Here is a 17,306-nt window from a genome sequence, read left to right on the forward strand (position 1 = left end):
TATAAATCTCAAATATGATCATTTACAGTTGTCTGTCTGCTGGATTTTATTCATGTTTATGACATTCTTATGTATGTCCTATCAGGTAAAATATAATGATTTTTGTGTTTTGCTTTAGAGGGTACACACCTGAATAATTCCTTTTGACAGACTTTAGCCTGATATCGTGACAGATCATCAAGGCATCATCAAGGGTAGGGAGTGGCTAGTGTTTATAACTCACTTTGTTGGCGCATTGTCATTATGGGTAATGTAGTACTCAGTACAATAAGAGCCACTCATAAGTTTGCATTGTAAGACTACAATAACCACCAGCCCCTGTTCCCATAAATCCTCAGAGCTGTGTCACTTGACTAGCATCCGCAGTCTGCTCTTCTGACAGATTGTGGTGATGTGTCTGGAGCAGTGATAGTGCAGATTCTTCCTCGGTTGAATCTACTTCTATACTCTCTTCGTTATTTCTCACAATGTCTGACGGCGGAGGTGTCGACGACAGCACAGGCACTATGGAAGTGTCTGCTGCTGTCCAGACGGTTGCCGATACCTCGGTGCTGCAGAAGCATATTCGCAAACTTGTCCCTTTGCTGCTGGAAGATGGCGGCGAAACCCCGGCCTCTCTGGAAACCGCCCTAGAAGAAAAGAGTGCGGTTGAACAGATGAGGAAATTTCTGTCAGATCCTCAAGTGCACACCATCCTTGTAGAAAGGACCACACTCAAAGGTGGGTTTTATTCGGGTCGGAGATACAATAAAGATACATATTGGGATTAGAAACATTGGACAAAGAGTCAGTCAGACAATGATTCTGAATCATGCAGTGACATCGACGCCTGTCCAGTCCTATCTGTGGCTAGCAGTCTGGGATGATAAGCGAGCAAGTAGCAGATAGCTAACGGTTCTCTTTCGCTAAAATATCACGTAGCCGCTGGCAAGTACTACTACCTTTTTTTTTGTTAAAGTCTTCCTACATTTTTAACGGTAGCTTTGCCCTCTCGCTGTTAATGACAATAGACGTCAGCTAGTGTTGAATTAGCTTGTTCCAGACCCAAAATAGCATGCTAATTTCTGACCAGCGAAGTTGCCAATTTAGACGCTACCATCAGTAGTGCAAGAATCCGTGCAGAGAAATTTCGTTATGAACTTGACGTTCCCCTCGAATCTCAATCGTCCGCCTAAGGCGATGAATCATAAGGGAATGTTGTTGCCAGTGTGATCGGGCTGTCACACCCAAAACAGACAGTTCCTTTGGTTCTCCTGCAGTAAGTCAAACAACATTAGATTTACAGCTTAATTACCTGTCCATGTAATAGCTAAAGAATCGTTTAAGTTCCCTTCTCTTGATGTGGAAATTGTTTGCAGATGTAGGGTGACATCATCTGATGAGGCAAACACAAGTCGAAGTACATGAGACAGCAAGTAATTGTAACAGTGCTCTATTCGCCACTGAAGCCGTTTTCGTCTCTTTTTTTGCCCTGATCCAGCAGGAACCATGCATAATAATACTACAATCATTCTACAGCAGTAGTGAGAAAATACTATAATTTCATCTGTATTTTAGTACAGCCATTAACAAGGGCTGCTCTTTTATGGTCTTGGTATGAATGAGAATCTAAAAATAATAAGCAGGAAAATCAGGACAGGACCTTTAAATAAATGCTGTTGAGGCAGGAAGAGTCTCCTAAAACATTAACTGTTTGAGCAGATCACCACCACATCAGTCTCTGAGAAAGTGATGGTAGATGTTAGCATCTTGCCTTGACTCAGCAATTTTTAAAATGTGGTGTTGTGGGGCATGTAGTTTTCTGCATGTCATCAGTCTGTCTTTCACCCCTCCTTTTTCTCCCTCATCCTTCCCTTTCACCAGCTGCACCATCTAGCTGTTAACTTCAACAGAAAATAAGATATAACTCACTGTAGACCCTAAAGTCACGCGCGTTACTGTACAGCGTATGATCAAAGCTCTTATTGTGCCATCGCCTTTGTTTTATGTCGCCATAAATTTCGGCTCTGGCAAGAGGACTGCAGAGACCTCTCAGTGAAGTTGGCCTCTGACTATGTAGTTTCAGTCTGCTACCACCAGATGTCATGTTGATTTAATAAGAGCGGAAAAAAAATTTTAAGAAAAGTCAGTCGGACTAATTTAGTCGCAAAAACTGAAATGAACACCATTCTATCGTAACGTATAACTGAAAACTGCTTAGAGGATTTTCAGTAACACAATAAGCATGCATGTTATAGACTTTGCATGTTATAGACCTTACAGACATTCAGATTATTTCTTCTGTGTTAATCTCTGCTTTGTATGTTACAGAGGATGTTGGAGATGAAGGTGAGGAGGAGAGAGAGTCAGTGTCCTACAACATCAGCACTGACATACGCTATGGGCTTAAATCGAACAGGTACGCTGAGTTCAAGACTTAGTAAGCAATGAAGTAGATACAAAGTCATTTTAAAAAGAAGTGAACATTTTGCAGTAATATGTATGTATATAATATGTATCATGTTCTTCAAGCACATTGATCAGCATTGGCTTTTTTGTGACACATAACCTCCCTCAGACATCATGCGTTCTATGCAGAACTTAAAATCCAGTACACACATATTGCTACTTTGTTTTTTTGTGTGTTTGTTTGTTTGTTTGTTTATGCTGGATAATGAGAACTCTCTCCGTCTCTCCCCCTGTGCGTTTCAGCCTTGCTTTCATTAAGAGAACCGGCGTCATCGACGCAGACAAACCGATATCGACACAAGTGCGGGTGCTGACCCTGAGTGAAGACTCTCCTTACGAGACCCTGCACTCGTTCATCAGCAATGCCGTCGCTCCCTTCTTCAAGTCCTACATACGGGAGTCTGGCAAAGCCGACAGGTTAGAACAGACTATCCATTACGCGGGATTATTGATTTGATCAAACTGGTCCCTTTGCAATCAGCCAGTACTGTGTGGGTGCGCCTAGCTCAAGCGTGTTCCGGAGGATCGAGTGAAAGTCTGCTGATTATTGCTTTCTCAGTGTTGATCATACAGATTTTGCATGTGAGGATTGAAATCCCAGAATCTTATCTCATGATTTTCCTCAGGTTTTACTGAGCAGAAGCCTTATATGCCAAGACTGTAATCTATTTTTAAGTCGTTTTGTAGAAATGCTCAGTCAATGAGTCAAACGTAATTGTTTGTGTGGAGGGGGTGGTGTCTCTCCTGACGACGTCTTTAAAAATACCCTGACGCCTCCGTTTTTCCTCACCCAGGGACGGAGACAAGATGGCTCCGTCGGTGGAGAAGAAAATAGCGGAGTTGGAGATGGGTTTGCTCCACCTGCAGCAGAACATCGAGATTCCGGAGATAAGTCTCCCCATTCACCCCATTATCACGAACATCGCCAAGCAGTGCTACGAACGCGGGGAGAAACCCAAAGTTACCGACTTCGGAGACAAAGTGGAAGATCCGACCTTCCTCAACCAGCTTCAGTCTGGAGTCAACCGCTGGATCCGGGAAATTCAGAAGGTAAAGGATTCCATCGTTTTTTCATCGTTTCACCTTTTGTTCTTTGAGTTTCGGCTATTAGATTAAAGATGCTCTGCGCGTGGAGACATTGATGGTTATCGTTTCTGTTTCTGTGTTTTCACTTACTCATTTAGCAAATGCTATTATCCAAAGCAACTTCAAAAGACAGGCAGAATACAAACCAAGCATTTAGCCGTTAAGGAGCTGTCTGTCCCATAAGTGCCACTGCTAAGTTCAGTATTAGATTGGATGCAAATGCACAAATTTTTATTGTATCATAGTAATTGTTATTTTATGATTATTATTATTTTCTTTTTTCTTATGTGTCAGACTATACTTTGTGACCATTTTGTAGTCTTTTTTTTTACAGCCTTGAAGCTTCTAGTTAGTTTGACCGGTTCCTTTTTGCTTTTTTAGGTGACCAAACTGGACCGTGACCCTGCCTCTGGGACCGCTCTGCAGGAGATCAGTTTCTGGCTGAATTTGGAGCGGGCCCTGAACCGTATCCAGGAGAAACGCGAGAGTCCGGAGGTTTTGCTGACTTTGGACATCCTCAAACACGGCAAGAGGTTTCACGCCACAGTCAGCTTTGACACAGACACTGGTAAGATCTGTTTTTGTCTCACCATTTTTCCAGGCTGTAGGAATAGAATTGTGTAACTGCTATTGTAGCACAATAATTTGTGTCTGCGTTTCTGACCCAACTATGTCACATACTAACCATCAACACGTACATGGAAGCCAGTTAAAATAATGCTTATTGACAAACACAAATAAAAGCAGATGTTATGTTAAATACATGTAACGCCAGTTTAAATGTGAGCTTTGCAAGTACCAGGAGAGCTTTAAAACAATTGAGAAGGTAATTTTTTTGGTCTTCCCTAACAGGTCTGAAGCAGGCAGTGGAGACGGTGAATGACTACAACCCTCTGATGAAGGACTTCCCCCTCAACGACCTGCTCTCTGCCACAGAGCTGGACAAGATCCGTCAGGCGCTGGTGGCTATTTTCACCCACCTGCGAAAGATTCGGAACACCAAATACCCCATCCAGCGTGCCCTGCGTCTGGTGGAAGCCATCTCACGAGACCTCAGCTCTCAGCTCCTCAAAGTCCTGGGCACGCGCAAACTCATGCATGTGGCCTATGAGGAATTCGAGAAGGTAGTGTGGATGTTTGTTTTTTTTTTTCTTTTCTGAAACAATAATCACTGTCTTGTAATGGTTGTTGCAAAAGATAAATGTACTCAAGTATGCATTGTAGAGCTAGCAGAAATAAATGATTTGGGCCCCATCCCAGTTCTATTGAGAACTCTTTTTCCATGAAACCTCAAGGGATAAATAGATGTTTTGATGAAGTCTCTGTAAGGCATTCATGTGATGTTTGTGTGGTATTAGCTCAACACGCTCTCAGAGCTCTAGTAGAAAAGGGCACGAGAACAAAGAGACCATGTAAGAGTGCTAGAACAAGGCCCTGTCATGCCAGTCCTTTAGATACTTAATTTACCACAGACTGGCGTATTACATGCTGTTGTATCAGTCACAATATGTCACGATGAAAGATGCTAAAAAATAAACCAGAACGTACAGAATTTTGTTTTGATGACGTTTCATTCGGGCTGTGTCCACAGGTGATGGTGGCGTGCTTCGAGGTGTTCCAGACCTGGGAGGACGAGTACGAGAAGCTGCAGGTGCTCCTGAGGGACATCGTGAAGAGGAAGAGGGAGGAGAATCTGAAGATGGTGTGGCGTCTAAGCCCCGCCCACAGGAAGCTGCAGGCACGCCTGGACCACATGAGGCGCTTCAGGAGGCAACACGAACAGCTTAGGGCTGTCATCGTCCGCGTCCTCAGACCTCAGGTATTGGCGCTGTTAAGACGCGAAGGCCGCTCTGCACCCCAGAGACGGCTAAAGTGCCAGTATGAAGAGGTAGAAACATAAAATTCCCACCGTGACTGAAGTTCAGGTGCTGCTGGAGCATTGGAAGGATCATTAGAAGGGTCAGGTTTCTGTAACCCGCTGTCGTCAGTGGCGCCTGCTAGTCACATGATTGAAAGATAAAAGGCCATCTCATCCACCTCTCTGTTTTAATAAAATTACACAGATTAACATGTTATACGCATATATCCATGCATTTATGTCTGTGTAAGCATAAATGTTTACAAAGTACCAGTCAAAAGTTTGGACACACTTTCCCATTCACTTGAATGGGAAAGTCTATCCAAACTTTTGACTGTTACTGTACATATCTGTGTATGTGTGTGTGTGTGTGTATATATATATATATATATATATATATATATATATATATATATATATATATATATATATATATATTATTTTTTTTTTTTTTTTTTTTTTTTTTCCATCTCCTCAATGCTGGTTTATACTACCTTATGTTCTTTTCACTGATGTACCTACTCACACAATAAAACATCACAGTTATTACAATTAACAGAGGTTACACTGAAATGTATCTATACATTGTAATTGGCATAGTGAGGACACAGTAAATTATATAAAAAGAAAATGAACAGAGAAAAAAGAAAAGCATATTCAGAAGACTAAGAGGATTCATTAGAGTTAATGCTCATGACCCGTCTGTTCTGTGTGGTTGTGTAGGTGTCCGCAGTCCCACAGCATGCCCCGGGCGAGACAGTGGAACCCCCAGACATGAAGGTGGCCGAGGTCCTGTTCGACGCAGCCGACGCCAACGCCATTGAGGAGGTGAACCTGGCCTACGAGAACGTGAAGGAGGTGGACGGTTTGGACGTGTCGAAGGAAGGCGTGGAGGCCTGGGAAGCCGCGATGAAACGCTACGACGAACGCATCGATCGCGTGGAGACCCGCATCACCGCCCGCCTCCGCGACCAGCTGGGCACCGCCAAGAACGCCAACGAGATGTTCCGCATCTTCTCCCGCTTCAACGCGCTCTTCGTGCGCCCGCACATCCGCGGCGCCATCCGCGAGTACCAGACGCAGCTCATCCAGCGCGTCAAGGACGACATCGAGTCTCTCCACGACAAGTTCAAAGTGCAGTACCCTCAGAGTCAGTCCTGTAAGATGAGCCACGTGCGTGACCTTCCGCCCGTCTCCGGCTCCATCATCTGGGCCAAGCAGATCGACAGGCAGTTGACGGCTTACATGAAGCGTGTGGAGGACGTCCTGGGGAAAGGTTGGGAGAACCATGTCGAAGGCCTGAAGCTGAAGCAGGACGGAGACAGCTTCCGGGCCAAGCTCAACACCCAGGAGATCTTCGACGACTGGGCCCGCAAGGTGCAGCAGCGCAACCTGGGCGTCTCGGGACGCATCTTCACCATTGAGAGCAGCCGCGCCCGCGGTCGCACCGGGAACATGCTGAAGCTCAAGGTCAACTTCCTGCCTGAGATCATCACCCTGTCCAAGGAAGTCCGCAACCTGAAGTGGCTGAGCTTCCGCGTGCCGCTGGCCATCGTGAACAAAGCCCACCAGGCCAACCAGCTCTACCCATTCGCCATCTCTCTCATCGAGAGTGTCCGCACCTACGAGAGGACCTGCGAGAAGGTGGAGGAGCGCGCCTCCATCTCTCTCCTGGTGGCCGGTTTGAAGAAGGAGGTGCAAGCCCTTGTCACCGAGGGTATCGCTCTGGTGTGGGAGTCCTACAAACTGGATCCGTATGTTCAGCGTCTGGCTGAAACGGTCTTCAACTTCCAAGAAAAGGTGGGTGCATCTTTCTAAGATCCTTCTGACCCTCTGTGAGTCAGGGCCTTCAGAGCTTTCTTGTGCGATCTTCGTTATCTTAACTATTTGTTCCTTATTCAGGTGGATGACCTTCTCCTGATCGAGGAGAAGATTGACCTTGAGGTCCGTTCTCTGGAGACCTGCATGTACGACCACAAGACCTTCGCAGAGATCCTCAACCGTATCCAGAAGGCTGTCGACGACCTCAACTTGCACTCTTACTCCAACCTGCCCATCTGGGTCAACAAACTGGACATCGAGGTTAATGCCTTGTTTAACTTGTTTTACCAATGTATTAACTACACAATGTCTTTGTTTTGTTATACAAGTTGTATACGCCTTCTTTTGCTGTTTTATGGTTATATGACCAATATGTTATGTGTATTTTGGACTTTAAATTGTTCTAAGGTTGGGAAAACAGGCTAAGCACTGAAAGGTATCAGTTTAAGACCAGTGGAGCAGTAAATGGAAGAAAAATCTTCAAATGAATTTTTCCTTCTAGAGATCTGCCATTGTGGCTTTGACATATTTGTGCTCAGTTTACACACATGGTCCTAATCATGGGCCTGACCTTGTAATGTGAGAATGTACAGATCTCCATTGCCTTAAAAACATCAGCGTGACACTTCATATGAATTAATTTGGATCTGCTGCCCTCTCTTTTTTTTTTTTTTTTTTTTTCCCAGATTGAGCGGATCCTTGGAGTCCGTTTGCAGGCTGGGCTGAGGGCCTGGACCCAGGTTCTGAGGGGTCAGATGGAGGACAAGGCCGACGTGGACATGGACACTGAGGCTCCACAAGTCAGCCACAAACCCGGAGGAGAACCAAAAATCAAGGTGAGGATATTTGAATGTTCTAGTTACCTGCACAGGTCCAGCTGTGGACTTGTCTTGCCAAGGCTGCTAGCAGGATACTTCTAATGTTGATTAACATGACTAGAAGAAGCAATAAGACAAAGTGCATTACACATGCTCAACATATTTTATGAACTCTCTTTTTCCCATAACAGAATATTGTGCACGAACTGAGGATCACAAACCAGGTGATCTACCTGAACCCTCCCATCGAAGACTGCCGCTACAAACTCTATCAGGAGATGTTCGCCTGGAAGATGGTGATCCTTTCCCTGCCCAGGATCCAGAGCCAGAGATACCAGGTGTGTAGAAGAGCTTTGGTACTCAAGGCATCATCTCTGAAATTAGTATTTTGTTTATTTATTTATTTATTTTTTTTATATTATGCTTTTTCATTTTGAAGCAGACGCTTGTTGAGTTTTGAGAAGTCATATAGGGAAAATGTCTGACCAAAACATGCTTGTCAACAGGTCGGTGTTCACTACGAGCTGTCTGAGGAAGAGAAGTTCTACAGGAACGCGCTGACCAGGATGCCAGATGGACCAGCAGCCTTAGAGGATGCCTACAATGCAGTGAAAGACACTGTTTCTGAAGTGGAGAAGTATGTCAAGGTACGGTTAACGCAAGCAGAAATCGTAAATATATCAGCGTCTCAGCTAACCGCCTGATTCACGTGTCTCCAGATTGGAATTTGTTTTTTGTGGCGTTTGGATGTATGAAAAAATTCCGGTATCAGAGCCCAGACATGGGCAGCTTTCGAGTGAATAGTGGTTTGAGAAGTGGGCTCATCTCAGTGTTTGTTTGTTTGTTTGTGTCCTGCTTCAGGTGTGGCTGCAGTATCAGTGCCTGTGGGACATGCAGGCTGAGAACATCTATAACCGACTGGGTGAGGATCTCAACAAATGGCAAGCCCTGCTGGTGCAGATCCGCAAAGCCAGAGGCACCTTCGACAACGCCGAGACCAGGAAGGAGTTCGGCCCGGTCGTAATCGACTACGGAAAGGTAAACTTCAACAAGCCGCACTCCGTTTTTTTTTCACTTCTAGTTTGGTGCCTATGAAGACTTGCTTCAATCAGTTGTTTCATCTATTAAGTGACATTTTGTTTCTTTTTGCTTCTTCTTGTTATGCAGTTTGTATTTATCTTTTTCTTTCTTTTTTTTTTTTTTTAAATTACAGGTTCAGTCCAAGGTGAACCTGAAGTATGACTCTTGGCACAAGGAGGTTCTTAGCAAGTTTGGACAGATGCTGGGCAACAACATGCAGGACTTCCACTCTCAGATCTCCAAGGTAAGTTCAAGAACCTCCTCAGAACTCCCTCAGAACAGAAGTCCCAGACCTCACCCACCCTCAGTCTGCCCGTCAATGACCTTGACCTCGTCACGGTTCTCGTTTAGTCTCGTCAAGAGCTGGAGCAGCACTCCGTGGACACGGCCAGTACCTCTGACGCCGTGACCTTCATCACCTACGTCCAGACCCTCAAGCGCAAGATCAAACAGTTCGAGAAACAAGTCGACGTAAGTTAACCCCCGAGCCCAGAATGTTATCGGTCTGACCCCACGCGCGTAACCGTTACGTCTGTGGGTTAAACAAACGTCTTCTGCTTCTGCTCGCTCAGCTCTTCCGCAATGGCCAAAGGCTCTTGGAGAAGCAGCGTTTCCAGTTCCCGCCCTCTTGGCTGTACATCGACAACATCGAGGGCGAGTGGGGAGCCTTCAGCGACATCATGAAGCGTAAGGACACGGCTATACAGCAGCAGGTGGCCAACCTGCAGATGAAGATCGTCCAGGAGGACAGGGCCGTGGAGAACCGCACAACTGACCTGCTCAACGACTGGGAAAAGACCAAACCAGTGGCTGTGAGTGCAACTCTGAAATCTCATGATCCTCACAGGTCACAGGCTGTTTTTTTTAATGGAGATCACTCACATGACCAAGTGATTTTTAAATTATGAAATAGTTTATTGTAGTGGAATCACAAATGGCTGTTTCTGTGGGCCAACTTCAGTATCAAAAAAACAACGCATCAAAAACTGTACTTTTAAGTGAGACTTATTGTCCACATATTACTACTACTGGTACTATTATTATTTTTATTATTAAGATCTCGCATGCTGCATAGATATGAACCTAGATCAAATCTATGATGTCACAAATGTTCTCATCTCCCAGAAGTTGTTCTCAAAATGTACATATCAAAATCACTATAGCTTGAGTAAGCCCTGGTCATTTGATAATCAAGTCTTATGCATAAGCATACTTGTCTGGTTTGGAAGCTGTTAGAGGAGCCTGGTTGACATGGTAACACATCTGTTGTGACGCTGATGGCTCTGGTGTCTTGCCGCTCCTGACGTGTAGGGGAGCCTGCGTCCCGAGGAGGCCCTCCAGTCGCTCACCATCTACGAGGGCAAGTTCGGGCGGCTGAAGGACGACAGGGAGAGGTGCGCCAAGGCTAAGGAGGCCCTGGAGCTGACCGACACGGGCCTGCTCAGCGGCAGCGAGGAGAGAGTACAGGTACGGACGTTTCCCATATATTTTTTTTTTTTTTTTTATAATGCCTGTGTTCAGTAACCTGGTCCCCTGTTCCCTGATTTGTTTTTTTTTTTTGTTTTTTGTTTTTTTCTCGTGGTTGCTGTTACTGTGTGGACCTGTAGGTGGCGCTAGAGGAGCTGCAGGATCTGAAGGGTGTGTGGTCTGAGCTGTCCAAGGTCTGGGAACAGATTGACCAGATGAAAGAACAACCATGGGTCTCAGTGCAGCCACGCAAGGTAAGACTTGCCCAGTGGGATGGCTTCTCATGTACATTACTAGCTGTGGGGTTTTTTTTTTTTTTTTTTGGAATTATGAAGTAATTCGTGCATGTGATGTTTGTTCTCTCTCTGTGTAGCTGCGTCAAAGTTTGGACGCCCTCCTGAATCAGCTGAAGAACTTCCCAGCTCGTCTCAGGCAGTACGCATCATACGAATACGTTCAGAGGCTTCTCAAAGGATACATGAAGGTTAGCGACTTTCTTACCTGTCCCAGCACACCGTCTTACTGGTTCCGTTACACATGGTCTTACCAGTCGGTATACATGCTCCCAAAGTTCTGCGCAGCTGTACAGAGTCAACTATTTAAAAAAAAAATTTAAATTTTTAAAAAAAAGCTATAGATATAATTGTGGACCTGCCTTGTAACTGGTAGGGAGAGCAGGTTAATGAAAATGTATTAAACTCAGTGACCTTGGCAGTGTTTTTTTGTAAGTGTGAGGGAATAAACCATTCCCTGAATTAAGCCGTGACATTTATACCACTGCCAGCTCCTTAGGGGCCACATGCTTGGATTGTGTTTTGCCTCATTCATAAGTCACTTTGCCTGTGCTAAATGAATAAATGTAAATTTTTTTGTTTTGTCAAAGCTCCTGGGGTGACTTTTTGTTTATCTCCGCCAGGTGAACATGCTGGTGATTGAGCTGAAGTCGGAGGCCCTGAAGGACCGGCACTGGAAACAGCTGATGAAGCGTCTCCATGTGAACTGGGTCCTGTCAGAACTGAGCCTGGGTCAGATCTGGGATGTGGACCTGCAGAAGAACGAGATGGTGGTTAAGGATGTCCTCTTGGTCGCCCAGGGAGAGATGGCCCTGGAGGAATTCCTCAAGCAGGTCAGTGGTCTACCTTCATCACTCGAGGGAGTGGAACCCACCTGACAAATTTAAGGTCGATAGGGAGGATTTTTTTTACTCAAAAGTTAAAATTCACTCATTATTTCTGTCAAATGCATTGGTTGATAACAGTGAGAGTCACATAGGCTCTGGAGGAAAAACTCCTTATGAAGACTAGGGTGTGGTCAAGAAGACATTGCCTCACTTTAGTGCATACCGTTCACATTTGGACCTTTTTCTCCTTAATCCAGATCCGAGAGGTGTGGAACTCGTACGAGCTGGACCTGGTGAATTACCAGAATAAGTGCCGTCTAATTCGTGGATGGGACGACCTGTTCAACAAGGTCAAAGAGCACATCAACAGCGTGTCGGCCATGAAGCTCTCCCCGTACTACAAGGTAGGGGCCGTCATATTTTCTAAAACAACACAAAAAGAGATTGAAAAAAGTCTTAAGGCACAAAAATATTGTTATCCACAAATAGAATTTAATAAACATTAAATACTTCAGTAACACTTTTATAAACCAGTCAGTAAATTTCAGCTCAGTAATGATCATCAGTGTTTCTGTCACTGTGAATGTCTGGCACTCCCGTCTCTTCATGACTGCTCTCTCTCTCTCTCTCTCGCTCTCGCTCTCTCTCTCTCTCTCTCTCTGTAATGTCCAGGTGTTTGAGGAGGATGCTCTGAGCTGGGAGGACAAGCTGAACCGGATCATGGCTCTGTTCGACGTTTGGATTGACGTTCAGAGACGCTGGGTCTACCTGGAAGGCATCTTCACCGGCAGCGCTGACATCAAACACCTCCTCCCTGTGGAGACGCAGCGCTTCCAGAGGTTGGGACTAAACCCAAACACATGCCCGTTGGCCTAAATCTGCTTATCATGCAGTAGATAATACTTTAGGCAACTTAAAGTCAGTGCTTTAATTAAATTTTTTTCCTACTGCAGATGAATTTGAATACCAATGCAAGACGCAACATAATTTTTAAGGGATATTACTACCATGTGTGCCATTAAAACAGGGTTATTAATTACTTGGGTCCAGCACAAATGTTTTGTCCCTGGTCAAAGTTAACAGCTTTTAAGGGTAGAAAAGGAGGGAAAAACTATGGTGGTGTTCTAAATAATACCACAGCCTCAGAAAATATGCCATAGTTTACTTATATTTTACATAGTTTACTTAAGATATACCACGATTCTCCAGTTGAAAAAAAAAACAGGATAAGAAAAATCTGTGTTCCTGAAATTCATGTGGGTAATTGAATTATCAGGCCTGTTGTGCTGTTGTTTTGAATGGTTGGGAAGTTGAACAACATCTGTAACAGCAGCCTTGGTCCAGTAGCTTGTAGTCTATGCAGTGTTTAATCAGAGTTTTCTGAGAATCTTCTGTTTGTTCTGTTCATGCAGCATCAGCACAGAATTCCTGGCTCTGATGAAGAAAGTGACGAAGTCTCCGCTCGTCATGGACGTGCTGAACATCCAGGGCGTTCAGAGGTCTCTGGAACGCCTGGCCGACCTGCTCGGAAAGATCCAGAAAGCACTCGGAGAGTACCTGGAGAGAGAGCGATCCTCCTTCCCAAGGTCAGAGAAGATCCGTTTTAAAAATCCAAGAACTTTGCTGCCTCTCTTTTATTGAAAGTGGTTTGTCAGTAGACCAGGAGAGGCTCAGGAATCGTGTATGAATTTTGTCCTAATGGACAGGTTTATCTGTTATAGAAATCTCAGTAAGATCAGACTAAACCCAACACTGAGGGGTGGTTGTATTAAATGTGTACTCGCTACCTAAGTCATAATGGGTTCGTAGTATTTTGAATTTGGTTGCTTTTGAATAAATCCAGTTTAGATCATCCGTAATGAACTCCAGTGGGAATGTTGGGACTTATTTTTTTGGGGGGGAGCGGAAAGTCATTAGGAAAAACCCGGTTTCTCCCCAGGTTCTACTTTGTCGGTGACGAAGACCTGCTGGAGATCATCGGTAACAGCAAGAATGTGGCCAAACTGCAGAAGCACTTCAAGAAGATGTTCGCCGGCGTGTCCAGCATCCTGCTGAGCGAGGACAACACCGAGGTCCTCGGAATCTCCTCCCGCGAGGGAGAGGAGGTGAGAGACATGGTTTTTAACGCGTGTGTGTTATTAAATGTGGCGTCTCCTCCCGAGAGGGAGAGGAGGTGAGAGACATGGTTTTTAACGTGTGTGTGATTAAATGCGTGTTGAGTGAAGCTGCATTGTGTGTGATGTGCATGGTGTGGGATCAGTGCGGATCACAAGTAAACCGGAATACACAATTACGCTCCCCTTTTTGTCTTTTTGTTTTTGTTTCTTTCTTTTCTTTTCTTTTAAATATCAAATTCTACAGTCATCAGTGGAAAAAGGGCTATCTCTAAACCTGGTTGTCCACATTGTTCTGATTAGGTGATGTAGAGAAATGTAAGCTTGGCCTATCGAATTAGTCATACCAGTTTTAAGGCTGTTCTAACCCAAGAAACTGTCGACAGCCTAAACTGTCGTAATCTACACTGAGACACTGCGATGAGTCACGACGCTGAAGTGTCTTTGTCGCGTACGTCGCAGATTCTGTACAAGACGCCCGTGTCGATCACGGAACACCCCAAGATTAACGAGTGGCTGACCCTGGTGGAGAAGGAGATGAGGGTGACCTTGGCCAAGCTGCTGGCGGAGTCGGTCACCGAGGTCGGAGCCTTCAACAAGGGCACCGCCATCGACCTCGGCTCCTACATCGACTGGATCGACCGCTACCAGGTACCTGCTGGGAGAAACTTCTAGAGAAGTAGAGAAGGGGGGGGGGGGGGGGGGGGGGGTTTGATATTTTTTTTTTGTGATTGATTTTAAGACTTTATTTTAGAAATAAATCATTTATAGACTACAAACCAGTTGTTCAAAAATTTGTAGCCAATGGATTGTCCGAGGGGGGGGGAAAAAAAAATCGAAGTATTCGGAGTATTGAGTATTGCAGCTAAACTTTTTTTTGATGCAGTTAGCGTCCTCAAACTTTTCCAGGTGCTTAGGGTAAAATGTAACTCATTGCAGCGTGAACGCGTGAATTCATCGCCTCCTGTCGCGTTCCCAACCTGTCTTCCAGGCCCAGCTGGTCGTCTTGTCCGCCCAGATTAACTGGTCCGAGAACGTGGAGTCTGCCCTGACCACCATCTCGGGCAGCGGGGACATGGCTCCGCTGCAGAGCGTGCTGTCCAACGTGGAGGCCACTCTGAACCTGCTGGCCGACACCGTGCTGATGGAGCAGCCCCCCATCCGCAGGAAGAAACTCGAGCATCTGGTGAGCGGGAACAAAGCCACCGCGGGGGGGGGGGGGGGGGGCGATTTTTAACGACCTTATTCTAAAAACAAGTTTTTAATTTCTGATGACTCTCAGTGTCACAACTGTTAAATGAAAGTCCAGCAGAAAATACCTGTAGTGTCTTTACAGTGTGTTGGCTGCACAAGAATGTTTTTTTTTTTTTCTTTAATGTTCAGCTTTGGTGTGGATATTGAGGATCTTTCTCTTGCCTGTTCAGCCTTATTGTTACATCCATAGTGTTGTTGAAACGACTGAGTGGCCTTCCTCATCTTGATTTCTTGGGGGACTGTCATGTGTTAACTGCTCTAAACATATATCCATATAACCCCATCATTAATGTCTTTCTCTCTCTCTCTCTCTCTCTCTCTTTCTCTTTTTTTTTTTTTTTTCCCCCCTCCCTTGCCTTCCAGATCACGGAGCTCGTCCACCAGCGCGACGTCACCAGGACCCTGATCAGGAACAAAATCGACAACCCCAAGTCCTTCGAGTGGCTCAGTCAGATGCGTTTCTACTTCGACCCCAAACAGACCGACGTGCTCCAGCAGCTCTCCATCCAGATGGCCAACGCCAAGTTCAACTACGGCTTTGAGTACCTGGGCGTGCAGGACAAGCTGGTCCAGACCCCCCTGACGGACCGGTGCTATCTCACCATGACACAGGCTCTGGAGGCCAGGCTGGGCGGGTCCCCGTTCGGTGAGTCGCGCCTCAAAGACCAATGTTTCCTCTCTTTCTCTCTCTCTCTTTCTTTCTTATTAGTATAATGTGAAGTGCTGCTTTTTGTATTCCATCAGAGAGTGAATTTTATTTGTTTTGGGTTTTTTTTGTTTGGTTTTTTTTTTTTTTTTTAGCATAGATGAAGACACTTGTGGTGAGGCGTTTTGGGATGTGAACACCTTTTTAAAAATGTCTGTTGTGTTCTCTGTTGTGTCTTCCAGGTCCTGCTGGAACAGGAAAGACTGAGTCAGTCAAAGCGCTCGGCCATCAGCTGGGACGTTTCGTCTTGGTCTTCAACTGCGACGAGACCTTTGACTTCCAGGTACGCAGGGGAATGACACGGCCTGCTAACAAGAGCTTTGTGTGAAGACACTGGATTGAAAGTCACCTGCTGTTTTTGTACTGAGTTTAATATGTACTTGCAAATTATTAGAAGCCTCGAAAGGATTTGAAAAGATTTGCTGATCTTGATAGAAATTAAATAATGTCTAAGCACTGGTAACTCATTCTCACATATCAATATTGTCAACATTAATTATTATTATTATCATTAATTAAAAGTTTTTCTCTCTCCCACTCTCTCTCTCTCTCTCCCCCTCTCTCTCTCTCTCCCTCCTCTCTCTCGCCCCCCCCCTCCCTCTCTCTCTCTCTCTCTCTCTCTCTCTCTCTCTCTCTCTCTCTGCACGCGTGTGGTGTGTGCGTGTGCACAGGCAATGGGCCGTATTTTCGTGGGTCTGTGTCAGGTCGGGGCCTGGGGCTGCTTCGATGAGTTTAACCGTCTGGAGGAGAGGATGCTCTCTGCTGTCTCTCAGCAGGTGCAGTACATCCAGGTGGCCCTGAGAGAACACAGCAACCCCAACCGAGACAGGAGTACGTACCCCAAAAAACAAAACAGGCACCTCTTCACTCACACTACCGGGCACAGCACACGCTGTGTCATTCTGATGTGAATTATAACGGTATCTATGAAGTGTATTCTCTTCAGGTCTTTGTACAGTATACAGGTATTAAGGTGTGAGTGTCTAGTCCAAGCTAACCTAATAAATAAAGCTATGAAGCTTGAAATAATTATAGCTATATATGAAGCTATTAAGCTAATTGTGGCTGCCTAACTCTAATTGGCATTAATCCATCAGATTAAACATTTAGCTTCATCTTGTGTACAATCACACAGAGAGAATTACCTCATTATAGCTCATCTGACAATCAAATGAATCAGCCGTGTGCTCGCAGTGTTAGTGTGGACACGGAGCGGAAAAGATGTAGTAAGTTGTGCGATTTTTTTCCTGATTCAACCTCTGTCCTCTGTTTTCTCTCAGGTGTGCCAATCACCACGGAGCTGCTGAACAAGCAGGTGAAGGTGAGCCCTGAGATGGCCATCTTCATCACCATGAACCCCGGCTACGCCGGCCGCTCCAACCTGCCCGACAACCTGAAGAAGCTGTTCCGCAGCTTGGCCATGACCAAACCCGACCGCCAGCTCATCGCTCAGGTCATGCTCTACTCTCAGGGCTTCCGCACCGCCGAGACCCTCGCCAAAAAGATCGTCCCCTTCTTCAAGTACGATAACCTA

The 17,306-nt window shown here is 45.4% G+C and overlaps 1 protein-coding gene across 2 annotated transcripts in view; it reads left to right on the forward strand.

The window, feature by feature from the left end:
• Positions 1 to 401: 401 nt before the first annotated feature.
• Positions 402 to 17,306, forward strand: part of dync1h1 (dynein, cytoplasmic 1, heavy chain 1) — a 45,069-nt gene continuing 28,164 nt past the window's right edge. For both annotated transcript variants that reach the window (XM_030783577.1, XM_030783584.1), the window contains exons 1-30: positions 402 to 720; positions 2,311 to 2,398; positions 2,692 to 2,865; positions 3,243 to 3,498; positions 3,916 to 4,102; positions 4,387 to 4,658; positions 5,126 to 5,353; positions 6,116 to 7,192; positions 7,295 to 7,474; positions 7,900 to 8,049; positions 8,223 to 8,369; positions 8,538 to 8,678; positions 8,893 to 9,069; positions 9,245 to 9,355; positions 9,463 to 9,582; positions 9,684 to 9,923; positions 10,423 to 10,578; positions 10,719 to 10,832; positions 10,952 to 11,062; positions 11,495 to 11,704; positions 11,956 to 12,102; positions 12,371 to 12,537; positions 13,111 to 13,284; positions 13,638 to 13,803; positions 14,275 to 14,463; positions 14,804 to 14,998; positions 15,430 to 15,712; positions 15,955 to 16,055; positions 16,444 to 16,603; positions 17,053 to 17,293. In XM_030783577.1, coding sequence (XP_030639437.1) covers positions 468 to 720; positions 2,311 to 2,398; positions 2,692 to 2,865; positions 3,243 to 3,498; positions 3,916 to 4,102; positions 4,387 to 4,658; positions 5,126 to 5,353; positions 6,116 to 7,192; positions 7,295 to 7,474; positions 7,900 to 8,049; positions 8,223 to 8,369; positions 8,538 to 8,678; positions 8,893 to 9,069; positions 9,245 to 9,355; positions 9,463 to 9,582; positions 9,684 to 9,923; positions 10,423 to 10,578; positions 10,719 to 10,832; positions 10,952 to 11,062; positions 11,495 to 11,704; positions 11,956 to 12,102; positions 12,371 to 12,537; positions 13,111 to 13,284; positions 13,638 to 13,803; positions 14,275 to 14,463; positions 14,804 to 14,998; positions 15,430 to 15,712; positions 15,955 to 16,055; positions 16,444 to 16,603; positions 17,053 to 17,293 — 6,215 coding nt within the window. In that variant the 5' untranslated portion in view covers positions 402 to 467. The remainder of the gene's footprint in view (positions 721 to 2,310; positions 2,399 to 2,691; positions 2,866 to 3,242; positions 3,499 to 3,915; positions 4,103 to 4,386; positions 4,659 to 5,125; positions 5,354 to 6,115; positions 7,193 to 7,294; positions 7,475 to 7,899; positions 8,050 to 8,222; positions 8,370 to 8,537; positions 8,679 to 8,892; positions 9,070 to 9,244; positions 9,356 to 9,462; positions 9,583 to 9,683; positions 9,924 to 10,422; positions 10,579 to 10,718; positions 10,833 to 10,951; positions 11,063 to 11,494; positions 11,705 to 11,955; positions 12,103 to 12,370; positions 12,538 to 13,110; positions 13,285 to 13,637; positions 13,804 to 14,274; positions 14,464 to 14,803; positions 14,999 to 15,429; positions 15,713 to 15,954; positions 16,056 to 16,443; positions 16,604 to 17,052; positions 17,294 to 17,306) is intronic.

Source organism: Chanos chanos, chromosome 1 (assembly GCF_902362185.1).
Source record: "Chanos chanos chromosome 1, fChaCha1.1, whole genome shotgun sequence".
Taxonomy (NCBI): Eukaryota; Metazoa; Chordata; class Actinopteri; order Gonorynchiformes; family Chanidae; genus Chanos; species Chanos chanos.